The sequence below is a fragment of the Dermacentor albipictus genome, chromosome 3 (genome assembly GCF_038994185.2).
Source record: "Dermacentor albipictus isolate Rhodes 1998 colony chromosome 3, USDA_Dalb.pri_finalv2, whole genome shotgun sequence".
NCBI classification, from domain to species: Eukaryota; Metazoa; Arthropoda; class Arachnida; order Ixodida; family Ixodidae; genus Dermacentor; species Dermacentor albipictus.
In genome coordinates, this window is record NC_091823.1 from 38,289,209 (window position 1) to 38,314,648 (window position 25,440).

Here is a 25,440-nt window from a genome sequence, read left to right on the forward strand (position 1 = left end):
CACTGACGTCATATGGGTGATTTCAATCATATGGGTAGGGGCGGCTTAAAATTCCGCCGAGCAGTGTGCTGCGATCGGCAGCGATGTGCATTTTCAAAACCTTATAATAAATTACACGCTTTACACGGAGCACTTAGATGTGTCAATGATCAGAAGGACCTACTCTAACGACTCAGTACGTTTGTAGAAAATTGACAAAATCGTTTCAGGGTCCCTTCAATGTCACTTCTTTGGAATAGGCTTGCGCAATGCATTTCCTCATCGGCCGGCATTCAGCTGCCTGCCACTCCTAATTTAGCGATCAACGTATAACGACACGTAGCTATGGCCAATCGCAGGTGGCATTTGCATAGCCTCGGAACAAGCGAAGCTTCCAGAATATTGGCCCCCGCACCTGCATGTATTCGTAAAGCTCCTTTTACATATACGTATAGGTAAACCGAGAACATTTATTGCAGCTGCATATCCAGTTCACGTTCTCTCTAAGTGTCACAATGGCTTTTATGGCCTGGCACACGCAGACTCATGGCCATGAACTTCAAAGAAGCCTTTTCAGAATTTGGCCGGCTGTTGAGACGTGCCAGATCTGGCGATTGCTTGTCTCCCTTGCAGTTTGTCTTAGGAAGCTTTCGAGTTAAGGGGCTTTATTTGTGGCCGGATGTGACAGCTGCTGTCATCTGCGTCTGGGTACAGTAGCTTGGCGATCTCCAAGTGACAACCCTACGTGTCCTCGACGCCTGAATCTACGGTGGAGATTGTCGCCTTTTGTGGCTGTACCCTGGTACTCAGTATATCACACACGATATGCTCAGGGAGGCCAATCTAGAGCCAAATGTTCCAGATGACTTCAACAGGCATGACGGATAGCAAATGCACTTGACAACGCAGCACCTGCATCACGCAGGGCCGCGTGCATTTATTTGGTGCCCCTTTGTTGTTGCTTTAAGCACGAAATGCTTTTAGCTCCCATTGTCAGTGGCCTTCAAGCGACCTTGAGCCAAATGACAGAGACAGTGCAGGCACTCAAACGAGAACATCCGCTGAGAATAAATCGAGATCATTTGGCTAACCAGTCAAAACGTAAGAAAATGTGGTCTCTTCCCTCCAACTCTTTGCAGAGGACCGCATTACATGCGCTAGTTACTGCCCAAACAAGTTACAAAAAATATTGCTTCCAAGTTCTTCCTACTGTTTGTTTACAATATCACTCAAGCTATAACTTCTAGTACGCTGAACATTTATTTCTCATTTCCAATAGCGACATTCAAAAGACAGATACAGGGCACCATATAATTCATGTTTTAACACCGAGACAAGGTTGCCTGTGCTCCTTTGAATGCCAGCGGTGTGGGAGTTGTGCGGCGTGAGTTTTGTGTAGCCTCGAGAGATGGTGCCACGCTACATGGCGCCTCCTTTCTGCGCTCTTCTTCTAGCTGGGCAGTGCACTCTGTCTCCCTGGCTGCCTTTTGCTGCCTGTCGTGCCGCCATCAGCCGGTTTTCTTCTTCTAGCTGGGCAGCGTCCATATGGACCAGTGAACAGTATGACGTGGTGCAGTGTAGTGGGGTGTGCCATTGCGAACATGCATTACACCCATTTTAAGACTGTGGCTAGAATCATCTCCAACCAATTTGCTTTGCCGGTTGCCATTTGATGCTTACGTCTACTGTGGTAAAGTAGATGAACGTTGCGACAGCAGTTATGGTTTCGTATTCGGTTGCACCGAGCAGGACATTTTCGGCCCAGTTTTCTTGGAAAAAGAGGCGCGCATTAGAATCGTGTACATACCACAATCAGACATTGCGAGCTGCTACTAGCGCTTGAATATCTTCCTTGAGCAAGCCTAAAATATGTGTTTTCAACAGGCGATTTCATGCGTTTAACGCATCCACTGTCCCCCTAAGCCCCAACGAGACAGTCACTGCCACTAAAGGGGTTGCTATTGAGGTCACCATAGGGAACAGGCATGAGCATGCTGACTGGTCAAGTTACAATTAGCCGGCAGAGGCTAATTTTTGGATCGAAATAACGAAAGTTTAGGCCCACTGAAATGCATTAGTGGGTGCCAGGACCTTTGGCCGAGATCGAATTAAGCAGAGCCAAATTAAGTGGAGCTGAATTAACGGAAGTGTCCTGTTTTCGAAGTTGAATGCAAAAAGACGCGTTAAAAACAAAAGAAACTGACTTTATTTCACTTAACATGGTGTCAACACAAGCGCAATGTCCGACAGATGGTCAAGTTTATTGGCAACCTGTCGACAATGTGCCTCGCTTGCAATAACCAATTATCTCCCTGCCACTAGGGTACTCTGTTCTTGAACTAAAAAAACAAAACAGTGATGGTAAACGGAAATCACCCTCAACCCATTCTGTCGAAAAATTTGCTTCCTCAAAGCTCCCTCCTAAAGGACATCAGGGGACAATGTAATCAAATTCAGAATCATGAAATTCTTCAAGCATTATGTATATATGTGTACACAGTATGTAGAAAACATTCTTATTACTGCACACAAGGTGAAAATAAAAACTAACCGCATCTCGCTACTCGATGTCACATCCTAGGGAAAGGCCTTCAAAGAGGTTAACATTGTTAGCTACTTCCCGAAAGGAGGGTATCGCACTCTGCGATCCTACGGCTTTCTGCATTGTATATGTACAAAAAAACAAATTTACAAGTGACAAAATTACAGCACACATGACTCTTTTGTTCCTATCCATGAACCTTCTAATACACACCATGGCTCTTCTGAGTGGCTCCATAGACAACAATAACCTTTCAGGACAACGCACAAAAGATTCCAAGACGAAATGGAAGCAGCCAACTGTTATGCTAGACAAAAGAAGTTATGCTCATGTTCAGACGTTGCAATGCAGTGTCGTAACTCAACCAGATATCAACTTCTGTCTCCTCTGGTTACCCAGCAATGTGGCTCTAGAAAGTGCATATGGCGACAAAACTGGCCACTACATGCACATATTTCCAGCTTCCAAGGTCACGAAATTTACGTATTCGCAGCCTATATACGAAGATACGTAAAGAAACTTGCTTTGAAAAAAAAAAAAAAGAACATGCAAGCCATTCATATTGCCCTCTTAGAAACGTGGAAACTGTGTGGTCATACAAAAGCAGCAAACCACACCGAATTTATGGGCTGTGGTAAAAAGGTTTTCCTTCTAAGCCCAGAGCTACCTATTATTTCTTAAGGCATCATTACATCCACCTGAATGCAAATTCAAAAGTCTTTGACACTTCCAATGCTTCACTCCCCTCAGCAGCCATTTCAACACATCATCTGAACAACTAAAAGCTAATAAAAGCAAGCACCCTTCTTGGAGGGGGGGGGGGGGGGGGGCATCTTCATCCTATCTGGTTCTCGTAGAACAAAGCAACATTGTTCATCCCATGGTGCCTCACTATAGAAAGGCTATGGCCACAGAAGTGAGGCAAGCGCAGGTAAGCGTGACTGTCTTTTGCACAGCTGAGTGTAAGTAGCCTTTATGTCTAACCGTCACGTAATAGGCAGGCATCCTGTTCCTCTGTGCCTACATTGCAGTTGGACAGAAGGCGTGAAAAGCGATGTCCCACATGCACGGAAAAAAAAAAAGGCTCCAGCCGAGCACACTTGTGGATGCAGGAAGGGAGAGAAAATTCATCAATGGTACAAGATGAAGTACACAGTCAGGCTTGGAGACGGCCATTAAAACATGCCAAATCCCTTCGAGTAGTTAATGGCTTTGAGCAGGCGGTCAGCCAGCTTCTCCTTGGAAGAGTATTCAGGCAAGAGAAGCACGTTGAAGCAGGTGTGCGCTGTTGGCAACCTGTAAAGAGAGAGAGAGAGTCCCGGAGTGCTTGTTACAGAGCAGTTCGCACCTGAACGCACATTCACCACAGGCAACACCACGAGAACACAGTCAAGATTAAGTACATACAGTAGATGTCTGTTAAGTCAACCCTGATGGGAGTGACGAAGTTGGTAGAATTATTCAGTGAGTTCATTTGACTAAGAGGCCAAAGAACCCCAAAAAGACACCGCCGAATAATTTGGCACTGTTTGCACAACTCTAACATGCTCCCGAATTCAATGTGACCCACATTTTGTGGGTTCAAAGTAATAAACTAATGCAGAATTCACATTGGAGCTTCTAAAGAAAGTAGAAAACGAACATGCACCCAACTTTTTTAGCAAAAAAAAAGAAAGAAAACAAACCCGTAGCCTGCTTCTGATTTTGGCAATAAGAAAAAGACAAAACCAGCAAACTGTACTTTCACAGAACCAAATTTTTTTAGACCTTATGTCCATCGTCATAAATCACAGACAGTACTCTATCGGTGTCTACATACATGTCATTTTTCGTACAGACTATAGTGCTTTTGACATTCAGAATCAAAAACTCTACAACAATTGCAAACAGAATGGTTGCCTGCACCTAGATTTCTCTAGTTGGTTCTGCGAGGGATGCGATCCTCCGGAAGAAAATATGACAAGACTTGTTGCCACTAGCTTAGCATATAAAATAACTTATCTTTTCAATGAGCTTTTGCAATCAAACAATGAAAGTGGTGCTTTATTTTATCAAGCTACTTGAGAATGTGTTCTGATCACATGTAGCTATTTCACGCCAGTAGCTGGGGTGGTATAGAATCAAAGCTTTGTCAATTGCGGTTCACATATGTTGATCCCTTCTGTTGCCATGTTGGAATGTTTGCTTTTTGTTGTGCAGGATTAGTAGACTGTGTAGACGGTCTCACGAGCTTTGAGGATATCAGCAGGCACTTTCTGCGTGAACAGCGACATGACATGATCAGCATTTTGCTTACATTTGTGTGAAAATTCCCCTTGACTTTCCCACAAAGCACGATATAAACTGCGCTTTGCAAACACAGTCTCTGTGCTCAGGCTGCAATATCACTATGCAAGCTTTATGGTTATGTCAATGACATAGCCTCTGAGACTGCACCATCTCGGAGGCCACATGAATGGGGCATACAATAGGGCAAATACTGCCAAATGAATCAGGTATGTGTTTCGTAATTTTTACTGCAGCCTGTTTAATTCGACCTGCCGGATAATTTCCTTGGTCCCATCAGGGTCAAATTAATGGCAGTCAACTGTAATTCACTGTGTGAATATAGTTTTCACTTTAAAATCTTTGAAATAGGCATTTCAATGAAAGCTAAAGTGTGAATAAAGGGAAAATAAGACATTCACCCATTCATAGCAATTGCTACAAAGGAAACCCATACGGGTTCCTCAAAAAAAAAAAAAAGCCTCATAGTTGAAGAAAAATTCGTCCTGGTTCGGGACTCGAACCCGGGACCACTGCCTTTCCGAGGCAGAGAGGACAGGCGGGAAGCCATACGTCGACACTCGTGGGCAGCACGTGAAAGCGAGGAGAGGGTAGAGGGGCACGAAATGGATAGCTTGCCTCCGAGGAGGCTTGGGGAAACAGAACGCGTTGCGCAAAGGGGTCAAAGGTTGTCGTTATTTCGCATCGCGGCGGTGAGTTTACGCCGTCCGTTTGCTGTAACCAATCAGCAGGGCTCAAAGACGTTTGTTATATGTGTGATTTTATGCCATTGAAATAATGCATATTTTGACGGACACACAGCTTTCGTTCGTTTAGCGAAAGTTCATGTTAAGTGGAACCATTATATGTGGGCTCGACTGTATTCCACTTTTGCCTTGTTTTTCATAACAGTTAAAATAACAAGATTGGGTCAAAGTACTTAACTGTCGAAAACCAATTTTTGCAGCATGGTGTACGCTGGACCATTACAGAAGATTCTGTGCCAGGTCCTCTGTCATCGACTGCAGTGATCAGCACAGTAAATGCCATGGTTAGCTACACATGTTCATGGTATTGCATTCTGCCAAAAATAAAAAAATAAAAGGAAAAGAAGAAGTGCGAAAGTATGCTTTGTTCTAATCAATAACGTTTATGACAATGATTGTGAGTGCACCAATGGCAATTGTATGACTATATGCCGCCTATCAAGGAATTTGTATGAAGGAAAGTCATTAGAAATGAGTGCTTCTTTCTGTTTCCCCACTGAATTAACTATCATTAGAGATTTGGTTTCACACAGCAATTTTGTTACAATTCTAACTTTGTCATCAGAAGTCTACTGGTTGTGAAAAATATGATACAGAAGAATCCTGTAATGTGGAATCTCAAGGAAGCGGATAAATACTGTATTTAACCAAATCTAACGTGCACCTTTCTTCCAAGAAAATGGGACAGAACATTTCCTGTGCATTGCAATCGGATAGGAAACCAAAGCCAAATTCGCAGCATTGGCAATCACCTACCATCAGAGCCATCAGACAAAGCATCACCACTATCAAAAATGGTGACAAAGTGCGATTTCCTAAAGGTTGTTGTCGATTCATTTTGTGGGAGACACTATCATGTTTGCGAGATTTCGCACCACTCGGCACCAGATGCACCAGAGTGATTTGATTGGCCATCAGCACTTCCGGCACTGTGCCAAACTCCATACCTGTACATAATGTAAGGAACACTGTCAGACGCATGCTTCAACAAGTCCGATGCAGAGTTTCGCAAAGTGATAGTAGCATATGTGAGCGTGTTCGCTCGAGAATACTGCCCCTTTGTGCTTGGCATCTATGGCCATGAAGTGCAAATGGCAATGACGACTTGCTGCTATCATTATGACAGCTGGTTAAAAAAAGTCGTTTTACCTTCTGTTAAGGTAAACTCTGCAGGTCTCGTTCTTTCTGATCACGTACAAGGGGACACGCTGTATTTTTTAAATATAATTTTGGTGCATGATAGATTCAGGTGCAGGTTACATTCAGGTGCATCTTTATTTTCTTACTTTAAGACCGCAAAAATTGGGTGCTCGTTACATCCAGAGGCACGCTAGAATTGAATAAATACGATATGTTCCCATTAACCAAAGGTCCGTTTGGTGAGAAAATGTTAGTTAATTCGAGTTTAATGGCACAAAAGCAACTAAGGCCATGCTGCGCCAGTCACAGGACAGTAGGTGAGAAATTGAGTGGAGATGCAGCACTATATATGTCAAACACCCTCTTAATACTGTTAGATATGTTAACCGTAGAGAATTGAATGTAGTAGCTAGTTTGCCCCATGGTTTGGGCATGGTGGACAGCTACTTGATTGATTGCACTTTGCTAATTTCAGTTTCGAGAAGGCTATGACGACGTATCAAAACAAAAACATAGCACTTACTACTCCAGTCGACGGCAGAATAACATGCGGTCATGCCAGCACAGTCAAAATTATCATATGGCGCACAGTAAGGTATCCAAAATGTAAGCTTTGCCTATTTTAGTCGATTACGGGGCGAGTGGTGCTGCTACGAAGGCAGTCCGGGTCTGTACATGCTACGCATTAAAATCTATCAAATTTTTGCCTGCTTCAGTCTTTGCCATCACTTTTTAAGGATGGCTTTCTTAATAAACGACAGGTGTCAGCAAAAATTTATTTGAAACCCTGCCACTTTCTGAAAAAATACTTTAAAGCTCGCTTCTGTTGTTCCGTTTACCGAGTTTCAAAAATGTTTGTTCTGATTACTGGAAGTTATTTTGCATTACATAAATACAAAACTAACCAAATTATCGGCAGTTCTGTTTAAGCAAAAATTTTATTTCAGGACGTCCATTTACCAAGAGTCCAGTGTATAAAGGAAGCACATAATAGCTAAGTATATATAGATACGTGGGTGGTGAAGTCATTCTAATTGGGATTCTACTGCTTTGATCAATCAATGTGTCCACTGGGTGCTTGTTCACGAGAGACCAGCGCCAAAACAGAGACATAGAAAAGATCAAACGACACAAAAGACAAAGTTCCCACACACCTTTCCGAGTCTGTACCATGGCGCGCAATTACCAGCTTGAGCTTCGAGAGGCCTCCCACGGGCACCCGGTCACTGCCCGTCGCAAACTGAAGCAGTTTTCGCTTTTGTTCCTGGCTGAACTCGTGCACCAGCTCCCAAAAATGCCTGTGACAGATGAAAGAAGAAAGAGAGACACAGAAAGATGTTCATTAATTGAAAAGAAAATGAACACATGTTTAAAGGCAACCCCAGTGGTTTTTCCAGCAAGGTGCCTAGATTAGGTTCATTAAAACAAAGAAGAGAAGTGCATCAGCACTGCTTCAAGTGCACAGTGACATGCGTTTGTTGCAGATAACATGTCACTGCTTCGGGAAAATAATTGATCAGATTGTTGAGTGAAAATAACGATTCTAATTTCGTTTCTTACTGCATGCACTTTGTATTCCATTGTCTGGTTGTCTGTCAACTCGTTTTCGTTTTATATATCTTGCACTCTGCCTAACAGAACTCTTACTTCTTTTTATCTGTTTTCAAGAAGAATGCAGAACTTATAATGGTGACAAAACAGCATGTAGGTGAAGTGTAGCACAGTTGTTTTCGTGACCACATCTGTTTATGTATCCCGTATGTACTACAACTAAAATGTTGCGCACCCGATCACCCAGACAGTTCAAACACTACAATTATAATTACTTATTCCTCAGATTAAATCAGCTTCCACGATAACTGGAGCTGCAGAAGGATGCAGGCAGAAATCGTGATGGGTGTGCAGTTTCAAATTACTTCCACTCAACAGTGGAGGAGAACGGGAGACCATGAGAGCGGGGAGAAGGGAGCTTCAACACACAGGGGTGGGGAGGAGGTGGTGGTCCCTAGGAGATAACGAAACTTTGAATGGTGGAGAACCTTGCCACAAAGTGTGGCTTCACGGCAGTGTGTGCTACTGTGAAGCCACACTTCATGGCAAAATTTGCATATAATCTGCACCCCCACTTTACTGTTCAATTTTTTGAAATTTTCATGCGGGCTATATGTGCCAAAATAAGCTAGCTGTACTAGAAAGCTTTGCACTCAGCAAAACAATTGGAAGTAAAATGAAACGACAAGCACCTTACCTTATAATAGGACTGTTGGCTGTGTAACCGTCATACTCGGTTGACTCTTCGAGCGCATTAAAGTCAAAATTCTGCAATAATAAAGAAAGATGCAAAACCACTGAAATTAACTTGTGAGTGATTAAACGATTGAACATATTATAAACTCATTGTATACCATTAATCCTATGGTGTATGTATGCAGTTAAACCACAATACAATGAAGTTGGTAAAAATGGCACTTCATGATACAGTCAATCCCGGATACATCGAATTCAAAGAGGATTGCAAAATACCTAGTTTGATACATTGACGATTCAAAATAAAAAAGACGCTTACCTGAAGCTTATCTAAGATCTCCGCAAATCTGTGGCAGTTTCTCGAGATTGTGAAAAGCGGGACATACAAATTTGCTTCTCTAAGGCCAAGTCAAACGCTCAAAGGTTCACTTAATTTTTGCTCATGAACGCTGCAAGTCACTTGCGCTGCAAAATGGTGTATGCAACACTAATTCCAAAAGCCTGCATTGCCTGGGCATGAGACTGCGGTGCGCCTCGCAGACGTCCAAGTACTTGTAATGCATTTTTATCGAGGTAGAAATGGATACACCACAAAAGCAAACTAGCCTGCATGGATACATGCTGTGCCCCAAACAATGCACTTGTACTGCAAATCACACGTGAACATGCCTGGCCGCGAGTGTTGCAATGTGCCATTTGCACCAAATTCACAAGAGAAAATTTTCCTTGAAATGTAATTTTCTTTTATTGATCCATATTTTCTTTTCCTATACAAGAAACCAAAGGTTCCCGAACAAAAGGTGCTTCCTTGCACACTTTTTTTGTACAGTTTGTACGGGCCGAATAAAAACTGTACATGGAGGAAACGACACTATACAAATCAGGTACATATTTCAATTTCTGCTCACATAGAGAGAAAAAAAAAACAGTGAACATAAAAACTAGCAAACGAACAATAAACTCAGTTGGTTCCACTAGCTAGATGGTTTGGCAAGATCCAAAATGTAACAGCCCAACTTGGGACAAGAACATGAACTGAAGAGCAAACACTTGTCTTTCTATTCTTTGGTTCAAGCCTTCGTACCATGTCATACGGTCCCATTTTGTTCGCACCGAGGTGTTCAGAATATTTAAACGATGAGCGAGTGTTTTTGAAAGCCTAAATATCATCCTGCAACACACAACAGCAAGAGAAGAATAAAATATTACCTTGCTGCCGCAGACAAGCAGTTCCACTTCCTCTGGCCGGAAAAGCATCTCCAAGGGTGAGTCATCAGTCACGAGCAAGAAACCACGACGGAATGCACGGAACTGCTTCTCTATGCTCTTGTTGAGCAAAAAGTCTGTGTACAGGTCAACAAATTCCTGTTTGGGAACAGAATAAGAAAGGAGTAAGTTTACTCCTTGTGCACATTAGGCTGACCTCTATACTTTAAGATGTAGCTGGCATGCCTTCATGCCATAATTTAGCATACACCTTGCCTCTACAGTAAGAGCACGAAATCAAAAACACACACAAGAATAAATTAGTAAATAAAGCACCAGCTTTATGTTGGCTGCAGTTGGCTATTTGGTTGCTTCATCATAGCTTCCAACACAGAATATGGTGCCACTAACCCATTTGTTGTCCTGGTTGACTAGAATGGTGTCGCCATTTTCCTTCAGGTCGTGGGAGAGCACGGTGCCAAACACATCCTTGTAGGTTATTCTAAAGCTTTGTACAAAAACTTCTTCCATGTCATCCCCTTTGTAGTCCAGCAGCTGCTGCAAGCCATTTGCTAAGCTCTGCATAGACAAGAATAAGAATTCAAATCAAATGAGTTTTACTTTTCTTTTAGAAAGAAAGAGCTGCAAGGAGCTGCTGATTTCAGCACCTTGATGAGGTGGCAGCCCAAATGTGTAGCAGCAACAGGCACAACACACAGATGAGATGCACATTTGCTAGAACTCTTCCCAAACACTATTTTTAAGGCAACAATACAAACGCACCCTATAAGACAAGAGATCACTGTTGGAAACTGCAAATTATATTCAATGCATAAACAGAAACACACTGTGGCAACACAGTAGTACAGGAAATACAGTAGAACCTCATTCATAAGTTTTTGAAAAAGAAAGAGACAGGAGGATAAATATACTAACCAGGAAAATGTATGATTCAAAGTCACTAAAATATTTGACAGACTGAACTGTAGTTGACATCTAAGTAATGCTAGCATTGTGCAAATCATTGCAGCAGGAGACTGAAACCTGCTGAGCTGACGGGCCTGAGCAGCTGTCATTTTTGCAGATTCGCATGTTTGCTCAAGTTCGGCCTGTGTCAGCAGCTTCTTCCAGTGGGGGCGTTCCACGCAGGAAGTTTTGAAATGCCCACTAGGCACGAATCATGGCAGCATGAGACTGGTGGGGCCCTGCAGCTAGTGGAGCCCAAGCGACCCGAGATGCCCATAGTTTTCTATTGCATGGTGTTTTAAGGGGAGACACTGGTTTGAAATATTTTTTTTTAATTTTCAGTATTTCCAGCTGAAATTTTTATAGAATATGTATTTTTCACAGCTGAAAACAAATATGCAATTAGATTTGGGCTATCATTCCCACATTTCAAAATATTGACTGTTTCATAAACTTACATTCTGCCCAATCTTTTGACAGCTTTCCCATAAAAGATTGCTATAAATTTGTATGACAGCGCTCTATAGAGACCAGGGAGTGCAGGGAAACCATAATTTTATTTTTAGCTTCATTGGTTCAAAGTTCTGGCCTTATCAAGTATACTCATCGGAAACCTGAAACTTGCGTAATTTTACTGTTGATTAAATCATTGTTCTAAATAAAAGTATCAAAATTTCTTGGTTTTATTGCACTAATGAATTGTATAAGCTTTCAAATGCTGCAAGAATTATCAAAATCCAACCGCTACATCAAATGATACTGTGGGCAATAGCCTAGGATGTGATAAAAAATGTTGTTTTGAGAAAACGAGAAAAGAAGTTTAGGAACATGGTGAGCATTTTATTCAATAGGAGAAGGTATTAATCAGTGTGGTGACGATGCTAGAAGCCACCAGGAACGTAGTCATGATCATTTTCCTTGGTGCGCTTTCTTTTCATTGCATGCCTGAAGTTTTCAGCATGTGCATGCTTCTTATCGGATGCCACTAGTCGGCGACTGTCCTTTTCTGAACATCTTTCAGAGGCTACGGCATTCTGCTGCAGGTGCAGTTCATTTAGTATCGCTGCATCTGCTCTCCCTTTGCCTGCATTAAACCTTGCGACTGCTTCGGCCACAGCAGCTTCCACAGTGAAAAGGGAGGCATGTTTGCTCTTTGACACGAGCGACCAAATGACAGAGTGCAGGCTCTCGTTCGGGATTTGGGTTTTGGCTCGCTGACAACGCTTCAGCAATTTCTTGTCAGAGAGTCGCGTATACACAGGCCGCAAGGCATCAACAACATGCTCCGGCAGGTTGTAACGGTGCTTTGGAGGAGTCTCCTTCTTGGCAACAGCCCTGTTGTACTTGCACCAAGATTCTTCACCACTTGGGCAATGCAAGTGATTTGGGCTTGCATCAGTAGATGCTACGTGATAAAGAGTTGCCCAAACAGCATTATGCATGGCTTCGATGTTTCCTTGAGTTTTCAAAGCCCATCCATAATATGTAGTGAGCTTCGTGACCAGCTCGCCCGTGAGTTTTCCTTTACCGCCAAGGCTCGGCTTTCCGTCAGCTCTTTGTTTCTGCAGGAGGTTTCGAAGAGCTGTGCCCATGCGCTTATGCACATGGTTGACACAGTCCTCTTTTTCTATTGGCACAAAGCCATATACCTGTGCCTCTTGCAGGCTATTGAAGGCCCGGCTGTCTCCATCACATAACATGGTTGTGTAGCGGAGCCCATGCCTTTCTAATGAGCGGCCAAATAAAATTTGTGCCGCTTCCACCTCCATTTGGCCTGGCTTACTGGAGGTGTTCTTTTGGCATCTGTGGTCAGCTAGCCACTCGGCATACCTTGGATCGTCCTCCTTCGGCCCTAGCTGGCACCCCAAACAGAAGTTCGATAGGACGACGAAGTCAAGCACGTATCCCGTAAATAGCTCGATCACTGTCCCAACACAAATATGAGATGAGTGGCCCCTGGTCAACCAAGTCCCATCAAAGGAAACAGCGATGTTTCCAGGATTTCCGTAGTCCAGATCGGCATACAGTGTTTTCACCGTGCTCGCGCAGTCGTCAATAACGAACGCGGCAGCCTTCTGCGAGGCAGGGTTCATCTTCAATTTAACATAATCTTGGTAGGTCTTCGTATGCATGCCTCTCCGCGAAATATTCAGAGTGGAAAATATATCGTTTAGCGCAGTTTGTCCGTTCCCTGTGCTCATTGCCGCGCGAACCGCGAGCACGTTGACTTCGAAAGGGCCGCGCGCCGCGTCCCCCCCTGCTCTTGGCGAGCTCCATACAGTCTTCAGTTCTCCGCACTCATCACAGGTCAGCACAAGTTTCGCGGCGATACCATATTCTCGGTCTTCTTTGGAGATGCTGCCAGGCCCGCCACACACACGGCAATTCATGCACTGAAGCAGTTCATTCACCAACGCTAAGCTTACGACGGTGAACGGCGTTCCAGTCGTCGCGGCTCCTTCAGACTCTCGAATAAAAGACCGCTTGCGTCGTGTGGCTGACGTCGACGAAAGGTCTTGCCGTATATCACTCGCACGACACTCGATGGCCACTTTTTCAGCGGCAGAAACCAAGGGAGTGTCGACGCGCACAGCTCGCGTGTGATCTTGGGTCGCCGCTATCGCATCCGCGATCGCGGGTGTCGCGTTCGTGATAGCGCCGGCACAGCCCGCTTCTTCCGTGTTCTCGGCGGCAGAAGGTCTCACTGGTGATATGCTGCGTGCCCTCGGACGCCGTTTTCGCTTCTTCCCGAACGCATGAACCGTCCGGAACTTCCGATGACCACCTGCCATCGCACCGCTGTCTAGCAGACGAATCCATTGGCATCCAATAGGGAATCAGGAACTGCCCCACGTGATAGAAACGCACCAATAATGTGCGAGTATGAGTTTTTTTTTTATGCGTGATAGCTGTGCCGTTGCCAGACGGAAAGCGCTCTTCCACTAGGAACAGACAATAGAAGAATGCGTCTTTCAAATGAGACCAAAATGGCCGCGCTACTTGGCGTGGCTCTCAGGCGTTGCGGCGTTGAATATGACCGTTTTTGAGGTGGTTTCGCGAGCGAAAATGGCCATGAAACTGACTTTGAGACCGAATAACTCGACTAATGCGCATTACATTGCTACAGTATTTTAGGAACAGTTTCTTTAGGCCTTATTAATTATGAAAAAAAATACTTCAAAAAATCGATTTTTTAGAATTTTTTTGGCCTCCCAGACCCGTGTCTCCCCTTAAGATGGCAACAGGGCACCAAAACGAGATCAAGCTGGTTGGCAACGCTAGAATACAATGCTGCCTGACCAAAACATGATGCTCACTTCACGATGCCTGTAACGGGGAAGAAAGTTGCGTTTGGTTTATCACTTATTAAAAGCATTAAGAGCACTGCAACCCATGGTCTGTGAAACAGATAGGTGAAGATGCTTATCGCAACAGGGTTGGCAATGACAGCTGGGAATTCAGCTCTGACAAACCAGGAGGAGATTTACTGGTACTGCACTAAGAAACCGAGTGCACGTGAGATGGGCGGGGAAGTATTGCAGGGAAGCTGCTGCAGTAGGCGGCTACAGTTTTTGCCGTTCGCACCTTGAGCTTTTTCTTATTGACATGGGATCTAACGGCTGGAAAACTAATAGGATTGTATCAACGAGGCTCTATTACATGCCCTGAAGCCAATTTAGAGCACAGCTCTTAAGTGGCTGTTCCTGGGTTGAGCATCAGCATTTTTCAGCGTAACAATGCGAATGCACTTTTGTCACTGCTTGCATGTTTATCGTCTTCTTCCACAGCTGGCTCGTCGGTGTCCCTCGGCATAACCACGTGAATGCGTTCGTGTGACTGCTCACACGTTTGTCATCATCTTCCACAGCTGACTCTGATGTCGCTCATCATGCCAGCGTTCCTCTACTACCCCTCGCGCTCGTGCCACTGCTCGTGCTTCGTTGTTGTCTTCTTCCATAGGCGGCTCTGATGCCGCTAATTATGCCAGCGTTCCTGTACTGCCCCTCCCTCAGCGAAAGCACTGACTGCACTGGCCCACTGTCAGTCGATGAAGTAATATCGGTCTCACATTCTTTGCCTCAATATACTGTGAAATGAAAACACGTATTCAGTTGCTCTCAAATTTTACATTAGTGAGTATCATAATCGTCAGACATTTTTTTGCAGAGGTGACAAACAACAATCTCATGTTTCACAAGACTATATGAAAGCACTAGAAGAGTAACTCAGTGTCTGAGGTACAGTCAAACCTCGATATAACGAACCTCGATGTAACAAAATTCACAATGTAGCAAACTATTTCCATTTCCCGATCTTAGCTGCATTGAAAACCACATATTTTCTTTTGCGATTTAACTAAGTAACTTCGTGATGCGATTTCGATTTAATTACGTTTTCGGCCATCTCAAGCATGAACTTGGAGCCTGTATAACTAGTTCACCCAGCAAAAAACTAGAAAAACGTCAGCCGAGACAAAAGTTATTTCAAAGAATATTTTTGCATGAAAAGTTTTAGCGGCGAAATTGCCGTCAAAGTGTGTGTGCCAGTATGCAGTAGGCAGGAAACACCACTGCACCATTTGTCGCATTGGTAAACAACTTGCACAGGTAATGGGGCATGCAGTAGCTCGCAGCGCTCGGAGAAATGCAAGGCCTGACGATGCCTTCTGAATAAGAAGGATGGGGAGAGAGTGAATGCATGTTAACGTGATAAAGCACATGACGGAGAGGGGGGAGAGGTAGGAATACATGCATCTCCTCCTCTTGCGTGTACATTCCATCTGAAGCAAGTGCACAGGTCGAGTTGAAATGGTTTTACACTTTTGTTTTTAATTTGCATGTGCCAGCTGCGGGCACTAAGCGTGGTCAGCCATGGTGCCCAAGATTTATGGCGTCGCGTGATGCAACAGACACAAATCTCGGATGTCATGAGCCCTGTTGTTGCACGGCTCCCGCTGCAATCTTCACCACATGCACTGGCGCCCATAACCGCACTATTATGGCCCGACAACAGGATATTATCCACCACCAGGAATTTTCTGGGAATTTGTGAAGCTGTTTCTAATGCTGAAAATTTCAAAACTCGAATTAACTAAATTTGCGATTTAACAAAGTTTTTCGCTCCAAGTACAACTTCATTATATAGAGGTTCGACCGTAGATACATTTTACATGACGCATAACTATCAAGCATGAGTTTGAGCTCAAATTTTTTTTTCCAAGTGCATGAGACAGTGACAACGCCCATCACCGAAACAAAACAAAATGCACTTCTCATATTTGATGCAACATGCCCCATGATGAGACTTCCGCTGTTAAGAACAATAGCTACTTGTGAACAAAAGCCTACTTGTTTCAGCCAGATTTAAACTTCACCTGAACATCTTTCTTTCTTCCTTTTTTTTGTGTGTGAGCAAGGACATTTTAACTAGTTTTGGCAACTACTATATTTATTCGAAAATAGGCTGAACACGATTATATGTTGACCTCTATATAGTGAACTTGCTGAGAAATAAAGAAATAATTTGAATATAGGTAGGTCCATATCTTCTTTAGAAAAACGAAAAATTGGAACATGGCACCTCTTTATTTACCCTAAGATCGGCTACTAAATCTTGGTTGTCGATGCCTAAAGCTGCATGCACGTCGGAACTGCCAGAGAAGTCATCCTCATGGGACGTCTCTTTGGCACCTCAAACTACGTTCTCCTCGAGTGCCATGGAGTGCGTAGGACATGCAGTATTTCTTATAGTCAGCGTGGATAATCTCCACATTGGCTTTATGATGGGCGCAACGGAGGAACTCCGTTGCTCAGTACTTTCGCTAGCTTTGCTCAGGAATATAGGTCGAGATTCTTTAATAACGAATACAAGTCGACAGCTCACATTGGGCAACATTTTAAAAACAAAGAGTCGACTTCGATTCGAATAAGTACGGTAAGCGAAAGAGCATGCAAATAATTAAAGGTAGCAAGCAACTTGCTCCAAATGTTTGAACCGATGTAGGAATGGATGTCAACAAGTAACAAATGTAGCAACAGTGCTAAACGCAACACTCCATAGCAATATACTTTAGATAAAGCTCGTTAATCCACACTGTGCATGATGTGGCAGGCTTTCTAGGATTCGGAGACAGAACCATGAGGATTTTAGTTTTGCTTTCAAATCCTTCTAAACAAGACAGCATCATTTAAAAAAAAAATGATCAAGATCTTGCACACTAAGCCGCTGAATGCCTAAGAAACTGAGCCAATGGAGGGTTAAGTGTAAGCTTTATTTAGGCTGGCCTCTTCCTCAATCAAAGTTAATGCAAAATGTACAAGTGCTTTTGTTAGGTAACACTGAATTGATATGAACAAAATTGCTTCAATTTGAGTTCAAGAAAACTTTCATCCTAGTGATTACTGAAAGCAAATTGCAATAAAACCTCGTGAATAGGTAGTCACTTAAGTCATTCCAGTTTAAATATAGTCACAATTAGTCCCCCACCCTGTCGCCATTGAACCTAAGGTGTTGTTAAGCCATAGTCGCTTAACGCATGCCAAACAGTGTGTAGTACTTACTTCATTTTTCGGCACATACATGCATGGAATTACTAAATGTCGTGTGCGCTGACCATAGACAGCGAAATTACAGCTTACAGACCTCTCTTGGACTGAAGTCACCACCGATAGTGACTTCAAAACATGCTTACCATGACCTGTTTCCTGTTGCCAAAGCTTCTAGCAGTTCTATGTTCTCATCATAAATGACGACACGGATGATGACCCTTCCATATCCAACACGGCTAGTGGTTTGACTATCATGAGAGCATGTTCACAGATAAATGGGACCTGATGGAGAAACTGGCTTGTGGCCTTGCTAAGTTTGAGGCTGCCATCATCGCTGCAAGTCTGCCACAGCGGCAACTGAAGATTAGGGAATTTTTGCTGCCTGCTGGCAAATAAAACTTGTCTGTATGTGTATTTGGGTGCGAGTTTACAAGTTTTTGGACCAGTAGATCTATATCAGCTCATCTGCCATTGTCAGGTAATTAGTACATAACTTAGTACACACCTCATCCACGTCCCCTGCAAGCTACGTAATAACGAGGTTTCACTGTATATAATTATGGCTGTTAAGGGTCATCCAACTTTTGTGATGTCTGTTGTAGATATCACCGCAATGTTTATTGTGACATTTCTTTTACAGAAGAGGCCCGAAGAGAAAGCTATTTGTCTCCAACAAAGAAGCAATTCCAAATCTGAGACATTTGAGCCATTGTGTAAAAACATTAAATTATGGGGTTTTACATGCCAAAACCACTTTCTGATTATAAGGCACGCTGTAGTGAAGGACTCCGGAAATTTCGACCACCTGGGGTTCTTTAACATGCACCTAAATCTAAGCATTTCGCATTTCGCCTCCATCGAAATGCGGCCGCCGTGGCCGGGATTCGATCCCGCGACCTCGTGCTCAGCAGCCCAACACCATAGCCACTGAGCAACCACAGAGGGTGGCCATTGTGTAGGAAGCATTGTTATTATTTTCGTCACCGCCAACATTTTTGTCATTATTGTTGTCAGGCAAGTTCACGCTGCCATGAGTGGTATGGCGTTCAAGGCTTTCTTTCATGAGGAGCCATCTGCAACATCGTTTTTTTTTTATGTGTTAGCATTAGGAGTGTCAAAGTGTAAAAAAGTGTATGCATGCGAAGTATGGGAAGCTGGTCAAGTGGTGTGCGTGCATGTGTGTGTGTGCGCGTGTGTGCATGTGCACGTGCGTGTATGTGTGTGTGTGTGTGTGTGTGTGAGCATGTGCGTACGTTTGCATGTACTTATTTAATGATCTGCTCTGGACCATTATCAGCAGCACTTCGCTTCTCAAAGAGACAGAATGTGTTGAGTGAACAACACTTTGCACTGTGGTGAACAGGGTTTAAATGACAGATCTGGACTTTAAAGCAATGTGAAGTAATGCCCCTAATGTCTTTCTCTCTCTTTTGCCACTAAATAGTCACTGAATTTTTTCATTTACATTCTGAAAATTTTTACCAATACTGCCAGGAAAAAAAAACTAAAAACAAACAAACAGATTATGTATAGTCTACAACAAAAGAGCAAATATACAACTCTATAATTTCGTAGTAGAAACGTATTGGACTTCTGTCAACTTCATTCACTAGTCTCCAAACAAAGCGGCACTTCTACAAAATTTGTATAATGAAAGAGCTATTTGTTACTTCAAATGCTATCAGTTACAGGTTACAATAGCGACAGTATAGTTGCAGAGTCATGAAGTTGCAAACGTGATGCTCCTATTAATAACTTTCCCACTTTTAGTACATTCATGCAGCCAATCTGAGGACCTTAGAGAAAGCTGCTTCCAATATCGAATTTCAACTCTCATGCAATGAATTTCATTCAAGTCACTGGAGCACAGTCGCCTAATGAGAATATTTGAATATTTCTCATATATTAAAACGACAGCGTTAAGGACCCCTTATTGCAGAAAATCCGATGTCGGCGTCCCACATCCGGCATGGGACGTTGTTTCGGCAAAAATATTTTCAAACCACGCGTACCCAGGCCTTCGATGTGACGCAAGAAATTGACTGAACTAATTGAATTTCCCAAGCTAAAATACGCAGAAAAAATCAAACTGTGACTTAAACACAACCTGCAGACATGATAGCTCTCAGATCGTAATTTGAATATATGAGAAAACATAATTCTGTTACACGAAAACTCAAACAAACCCCTTTTTTAGCGTTTCTACAATGCATAGACTGGAGAGGGCATCCACCATTTGCACATGCCGGCACGTAAATATCTCAGAGTTCACGGATTGGTGTGCCCAGTTCCTTGAACTTTCAGATGGCGCTCGCCTCTGCCGCATCGCGGCCCATACAAGAGGCCGCATCTCTATCAGAAAGCCTGCTTTAGTGCATCGTGTTCGCCGTGAGCATTTCCCGGTAAACATTACAGTTATATACACTGCAGTTGCCGGGAAGCATGAGAACCAGTCAAAGATCATTTAATGGTATCGCATTCCACTCTTAAAGGTGAAGTTTAAGCGTCCTCCAAATTTTTTATATGAGATGAAAATAAGCTACAGCTTCCTCTTAGAAGGGAGGTTTTACCTGCTTTACCTTATTTATATACATGGGAAATGCAGAAATGCTCTCTTTAGCCAACCATTAAACCAATATCAATGAAATTTATTGCACTGCCTGTTTCGTAACAACCTGTTTCGTAACAACTTGTTTCGTAATACGTAATAACGTCATTCTACCACTGCACAAGAAACATCAGTCTGCCTTTTATTTACGCATTATATTTGAATTATATTTGTTGCACTTAAAAGAGAAAGCTGAATTCTGCTGACTACGGGAAGTAGAATGTTGATGTAGGGTCTCAGGGCTTTTACGAAAACTTTTGAAAACTGTCAAGTTAAAAAAAAATAATGCTGACAAAACTTACAAATCAATAACTCTGCACCAGAAACAAATATCACATCTATGTACAGTTGAACCTTGATATAACGAACAGCGCCGTGATCGCGAAATAGTTTGATATAGCCAGAATTCGATATATAAAATTACGTAAAAAACGCATAAAAAACTTCTGCAGCTCAATCAATGAACCAAGGGCATGATCATGTATTGTTGTTCGGAACGTGCGTTCAGTTGTGCTGTGTGCAATTGGCCTAGGCCGCGCAGACTTCGTCCGCGGGAGCGCGCAGTCGATTGCGCCACACACAATTAGTGTAGGCCACGCCGACTTCGTGAGCCGCGCAAAACTGGCGCAGTCTAGGCCAATCGCACGCTCTGAACAACAATCCCTGATCACGCCCCAATCGTGGCACAGTAAATACTCAATGCTTTACGCAAAGTATTTATTTATTTGGCTGAAAGTACTGCAGTAGTGTAGCCTGCTTCTTATTGACAGCTGCATGCTTAAGCATCGAGCCCTCAACATAGTCTACACGATCCACAAGCGATAGGTCGGTGCGCTCTATTGCGCCACATAGCAGCGTAGAAGGGCCAAAGCAGCTACAGCCTCAGTTGAAGTCGGGAGCGGAGCAACATCAGCGCTTGCGGGATCTACCTCGGCAGCGTCTTTGTTTGGCCACTACTTCTGCTGCGATACAAGTCCATCAATAGAAGTATTTTGAATAACTCTCGATAAAGTATTAAGTGGCATCTGCCAAGGCGTCTAATGAGGGAGCCCAGTGAGCATGCACTGTCGCGTCTCTGTGGATGCAAACCGATAGTTCTTGCGAGACGTGGCAGGTGCAGAGCACGACACCGAGGAGGAGTCAGTGTGCCAAATGCAATGCGTCACTGATGTCGAACTAGCCAAGCCACCGCGTGTGTACGCCGCTACATTCAAATAGCACCCTTGGCACGATCAATGTGTGCAGCTGTAGTGTGCAGCATTCGAGAACGCCCATCACGTCACCGATATTTTCGAGGGTGTTGCGGGAAAGCTCACCACCTGTCCACGGAGCGCATGTGGTCTGGGATGGCAGAGTTCAACATATCCATTTTACATCTGACCCCATTCGAAATAAAAAAATTAAATGTGCATGCGATTTTCCAGGCGATATAGAAAGCATGCGATTTACGCAATAATTCAATATATCCGTGTTTGATATAGTATCGAAGTTTGACTGTAATAAACTGCATCTGTTTTAGCATATCAAGTGGACAAATCTGGTATATGGACGTAAAACTTGCGTCCAATCATTGCAATGCTTATGTGGGTTACAAAGTCCTACTTAAGAGATTAGTGGTAACCAATTAGATGTCTTAACAGCTACCGTTCACAAAATTTAGATATTGTTTTTTACTGCCGAGTTAGCATTGCAAGCTTCGTGTTTCAGTTCCCTAATATGCATCAATTTGAAAAAAAAAATTTGTAATACTGAGGGCCAAAATAAAATCTGCTCCCTGTAGTCAGTACCTTTCATTTCTTTTGTTAATGCATTAAACCACATCGCAATGGGTGGAGTATACGCCAAACAAAACAATTTCACTGTTCCCATGTGTTTAAGTAGGAGCAGATGCGTTAAAGCTGAGACACACGGTCAGCACAAAACAAAAATTCTCTGTGCTCACAGGATTCCAGTCCTGAAGATCATGGAAGGTGCCCCTGCGCCCCAGCAGTTTCCGGTAGACGACCATGGGGAAGTGCACGTCCAAGATGACGTTGTTGTAGATGGCCAGGCCCAAAATGATCCCAATCAATTTGAATTGAGCGTCACTCTCGAAAGACGTCGGGTTGAACCAGTACGTTAGGGTCTCACCGTTCAGAGTGAACATCGCTGAAAGTAGGACCGCCATGCAGCACTGTGAATGGTAAACTCATTCTTTCGTAATACTGAAAAAATGTTCAGACCTGTCAACCTTAAACCTTTTCAGTGCCGCGCCCGAGTTACCTCATTCTGGCATCTGTGCAGACCTCAAACTTAGTTACTCAGACAGAAATTTAATTTGATCCACTTTGGAATAACTTCCGGCAAAGAAAAGGTGGAAATTCCAGAAACACACTGCACTCTAAAACTCTAAAACACGATTCTCATACCTAAAAGATGACACTTAGCACATATCGGGGTGTGGAAACATTAATGTTAAAGTTGGTCTCAACATGACAGACCAACTTCATGACACAATTTTATGACCGTCATGACACAGAGCAAGATTTGATGACATCATGTAGCAATAAGCTTAGACATAATGACATTGCTCATTAAAAAAAAAAGAGTGTTACATGCATTTCTTCTGACAGTGCTTGTGTGTAGCCATTGCAGTGCTCACAGGAATGGAGAGAACCAATGTATCATGACGTTGTGACCCATCCACTTCCCAGATATTGAAACCAAAACCAGTTTATATAAGCGAGTATGTATTATAGTAAATTATTTAGGGTGCTCTGACACTTGCCAATATTTTTGCTCCGTTGTAGAGGGTTTAAACCTTCATTCAACACAAAAACGTGACAAGTAAGAAATGTCCTGCCGACACACCTGAAAGTGTGAAAATTATGCAAAGCCAAAAATTACTACATATTGGTGAAAAATACCAGAAGTTATTTTTTCACTCAAGTTGTTCACTATTTATTTACATAATTCACAGCCTTCGTGCTGCAGGGACACTGTAAACATGCACTCTGTCTATAGTCACAGCTAGAGTGATCTGTGGCACAGACAGACAGAAATACTATTTTTAATATTTCTTAATGAAATGGTCATGCAAAATTTTGGTTGCTGTTGTACATTACTTCTGTGAACTACAGGGCTGTGCCGCATATAGGTTTGAATAACGGAGCAGATTCACAAAATCTGGCTTGGCACATTGCATGGCAAAAGCATTTTTCGTGTTCTTTCAAAATCAGTTTTGCCCTAGACTGTAGGCAAACAAAAAAATTTAAGGCTCATATGACAATTGTAAGGAAGATCTAGAAATCAGCCACTTTCCAATAAAATCATGAAAGCTGGAAAGTACGTTCCTTATCCAGTACTATTCCTGCAGAACAACATATTTTCCCCCTTTTCTCCGTGGCTTATCAACCATCTAACAAATGAAACAACAAAGACTGACTTACCTATGTCAGGGTTGAAGATCTCCTCAACAACAAGCTGAAAAAACTCCTTAGACACACCGCCTTCGTCAATTCCCTGCTCCCCTTCAAACTCTACTACCAGCTGCTTCTTCAGGCTTGACGGGCTCTCCATGGCGACCAACTCTAGCTGCAGCCAGGAAGCCAGAAACACAATGTTTGTAAACTCACTTCCTCAACAAGTATAACAAATTGACATGAGACGGCAGCTTTTACTCGAATTTGCCTCAGCTGCTACGACGCCAGTACAGTGAAATCTCATTAGTACTATGAACTTCATTCTATATTTTCCATGTTAACGAAGGTATAAATGAATTCCCCAAGCAAAAGCCTATCAAACTTTCACGTAAAAATATGTCAGTACTATGAATTTAAAGACAGAATATTTTAAATTAACAAGCAAAATTTAATTTTTTTCTGTTAGTAGCACTTCCAACAGCAAATTTAAAACATGAAATATTGCGCACATTTGCAATCAAGCCATGAAACATTTTGCATGCAGCTATAGTACCTCCATCATTAGCAGCAGATCTTCCTGGATGACTGCGACCCTTATCCGGTGAAGTCTTTGTTTTTATATGTTCTAGGAATAAATCCATTTGCAGATATACTGCTTGTAAACGTATCCAATCTCTTTTGTATAATCTAATTTTGTGTCTTTAAAACAATGATACTTCAAAATAAATAATGATTTTCAGCGATCCTTAGATTCGTTATATCGAGATATCACTGTACAGATCAACTTGCTCAGGATGATGACCAGGAAGCATAAAAATCTGACAATGTTGAATTTTGTAACATCCAGTCTTATTTGGTATGAGGGTTACAATAAGGGTTTAACTGGATCATGTATGGAGGTGTCATGTAAGTTAGGCGCAGACACAGAACGACACATGGAACACTGACACAGAATTGTGAATACGTGCTCAATGTTTTTTTCTGGTGTCCTTGTACCTTGTGCAAGTGCTCCACATGTCCCCTCAAGCTCTTGCACCTTTATTTTTATTTACAGTACACATTTACCGAGTTGATGTAAAATATCTGAAACATATAATGTAGGTAGCATAAAAAGTGCATCAACACAACCTTTTTGCCATTACAAGTGGCAACATTATAATTTGCCTACGCAGTACAGTGAAGACTCAATAACAAAATTGCACTTTGAGCCAATAGCAGGTTGAATCACACGTTTTATCAAGTTTACACATGCACTGTCAGGCAATGCAATACGTTAATTTAATGTTCCTGTAACAGCCCTGTAGTCTAACCTGTCTTGATTGGTAGTAACAACAAAATGAAGCCAACAGACAATGATGCCAATGAAGCATAGTTGAGATTAAGTGCTTTATTTTAGACCAGAATGTAGAAGTAATATTGAAAACAGAACATTGTCACTTACATTTTCTTCATTATTTCTATATTTCAATCAAATACTACAAGCACTATGCCCTATGCCTTCCTTACACATTTTTTGTTATTAATAGCAATAAATCAAGACCCTCAGTTACCCCAATGTTCAACACTCACTGTCCTGAAGGGGAACATTCAAGCAAGACATCAGCACACTACTGAAAAGCAATGCACGGAATAACAGCAAAACAGTGTTGGTAACGTTTTCTTGCACTAAGTTGCCAGGCCAAAGCCCAAAGCAACCAATTTTTAGCCAAATGTCGCCAAGGAGCGACAATGATGAAGGCTTAACTGCAATTTTGTATTTTTGTTTTAATTG

The 25,440-nt window shown here is 42.7% G+C and overlaps 1 protein-coding gene across 2 annotated transcripts in view; it reads right to left on the minus strand.

Moving 5' to 3' along the window:
- Nucleotides 1-2,167: 2,167 nt before the first annotated feature.
- The window catches only part of Ube3a (ubiquitin protein ligase E3A), a 40,477-nt gene continuing 17,204 nt past the window's right edge, over nt 2,168-25,440 (minus strand). For both annotated transcript variants that reach the window (XM_065446962.2, XM_065446961.2), the window contains exons 10-16: nt 23,697-23,841; nt 22,211-22,416; nt 10,558-10,725; nt 10,150-10,305; nt 8,942-9,012; nt 7,848-7,991; nt 2,168-3,817 (exon numbers count right to left, since the gene is read on the minus strand). In XM_065446962.2, the coding sequence (XP_065303034.1) occupies nt 3,697-3,817; nt 7,848-7,991; nt 8,942-9,012; nt 10,150-10,305; nt 10,558-10,725; nt 22,211-22,416; nt 23,697-23,841 (1,011 nt within the window). In that variant the 3' untranslated portion in view covers nt 2,168-3,696. The remainder of the gene's footprint in view (nt 3,818-7,847; nt 7,992-8,941; nt 9,013-10,149; nt 10,306-10,557; nt 10,726-22,210; nt 22,417-23,696; nt 23,842-25,440) is intronic.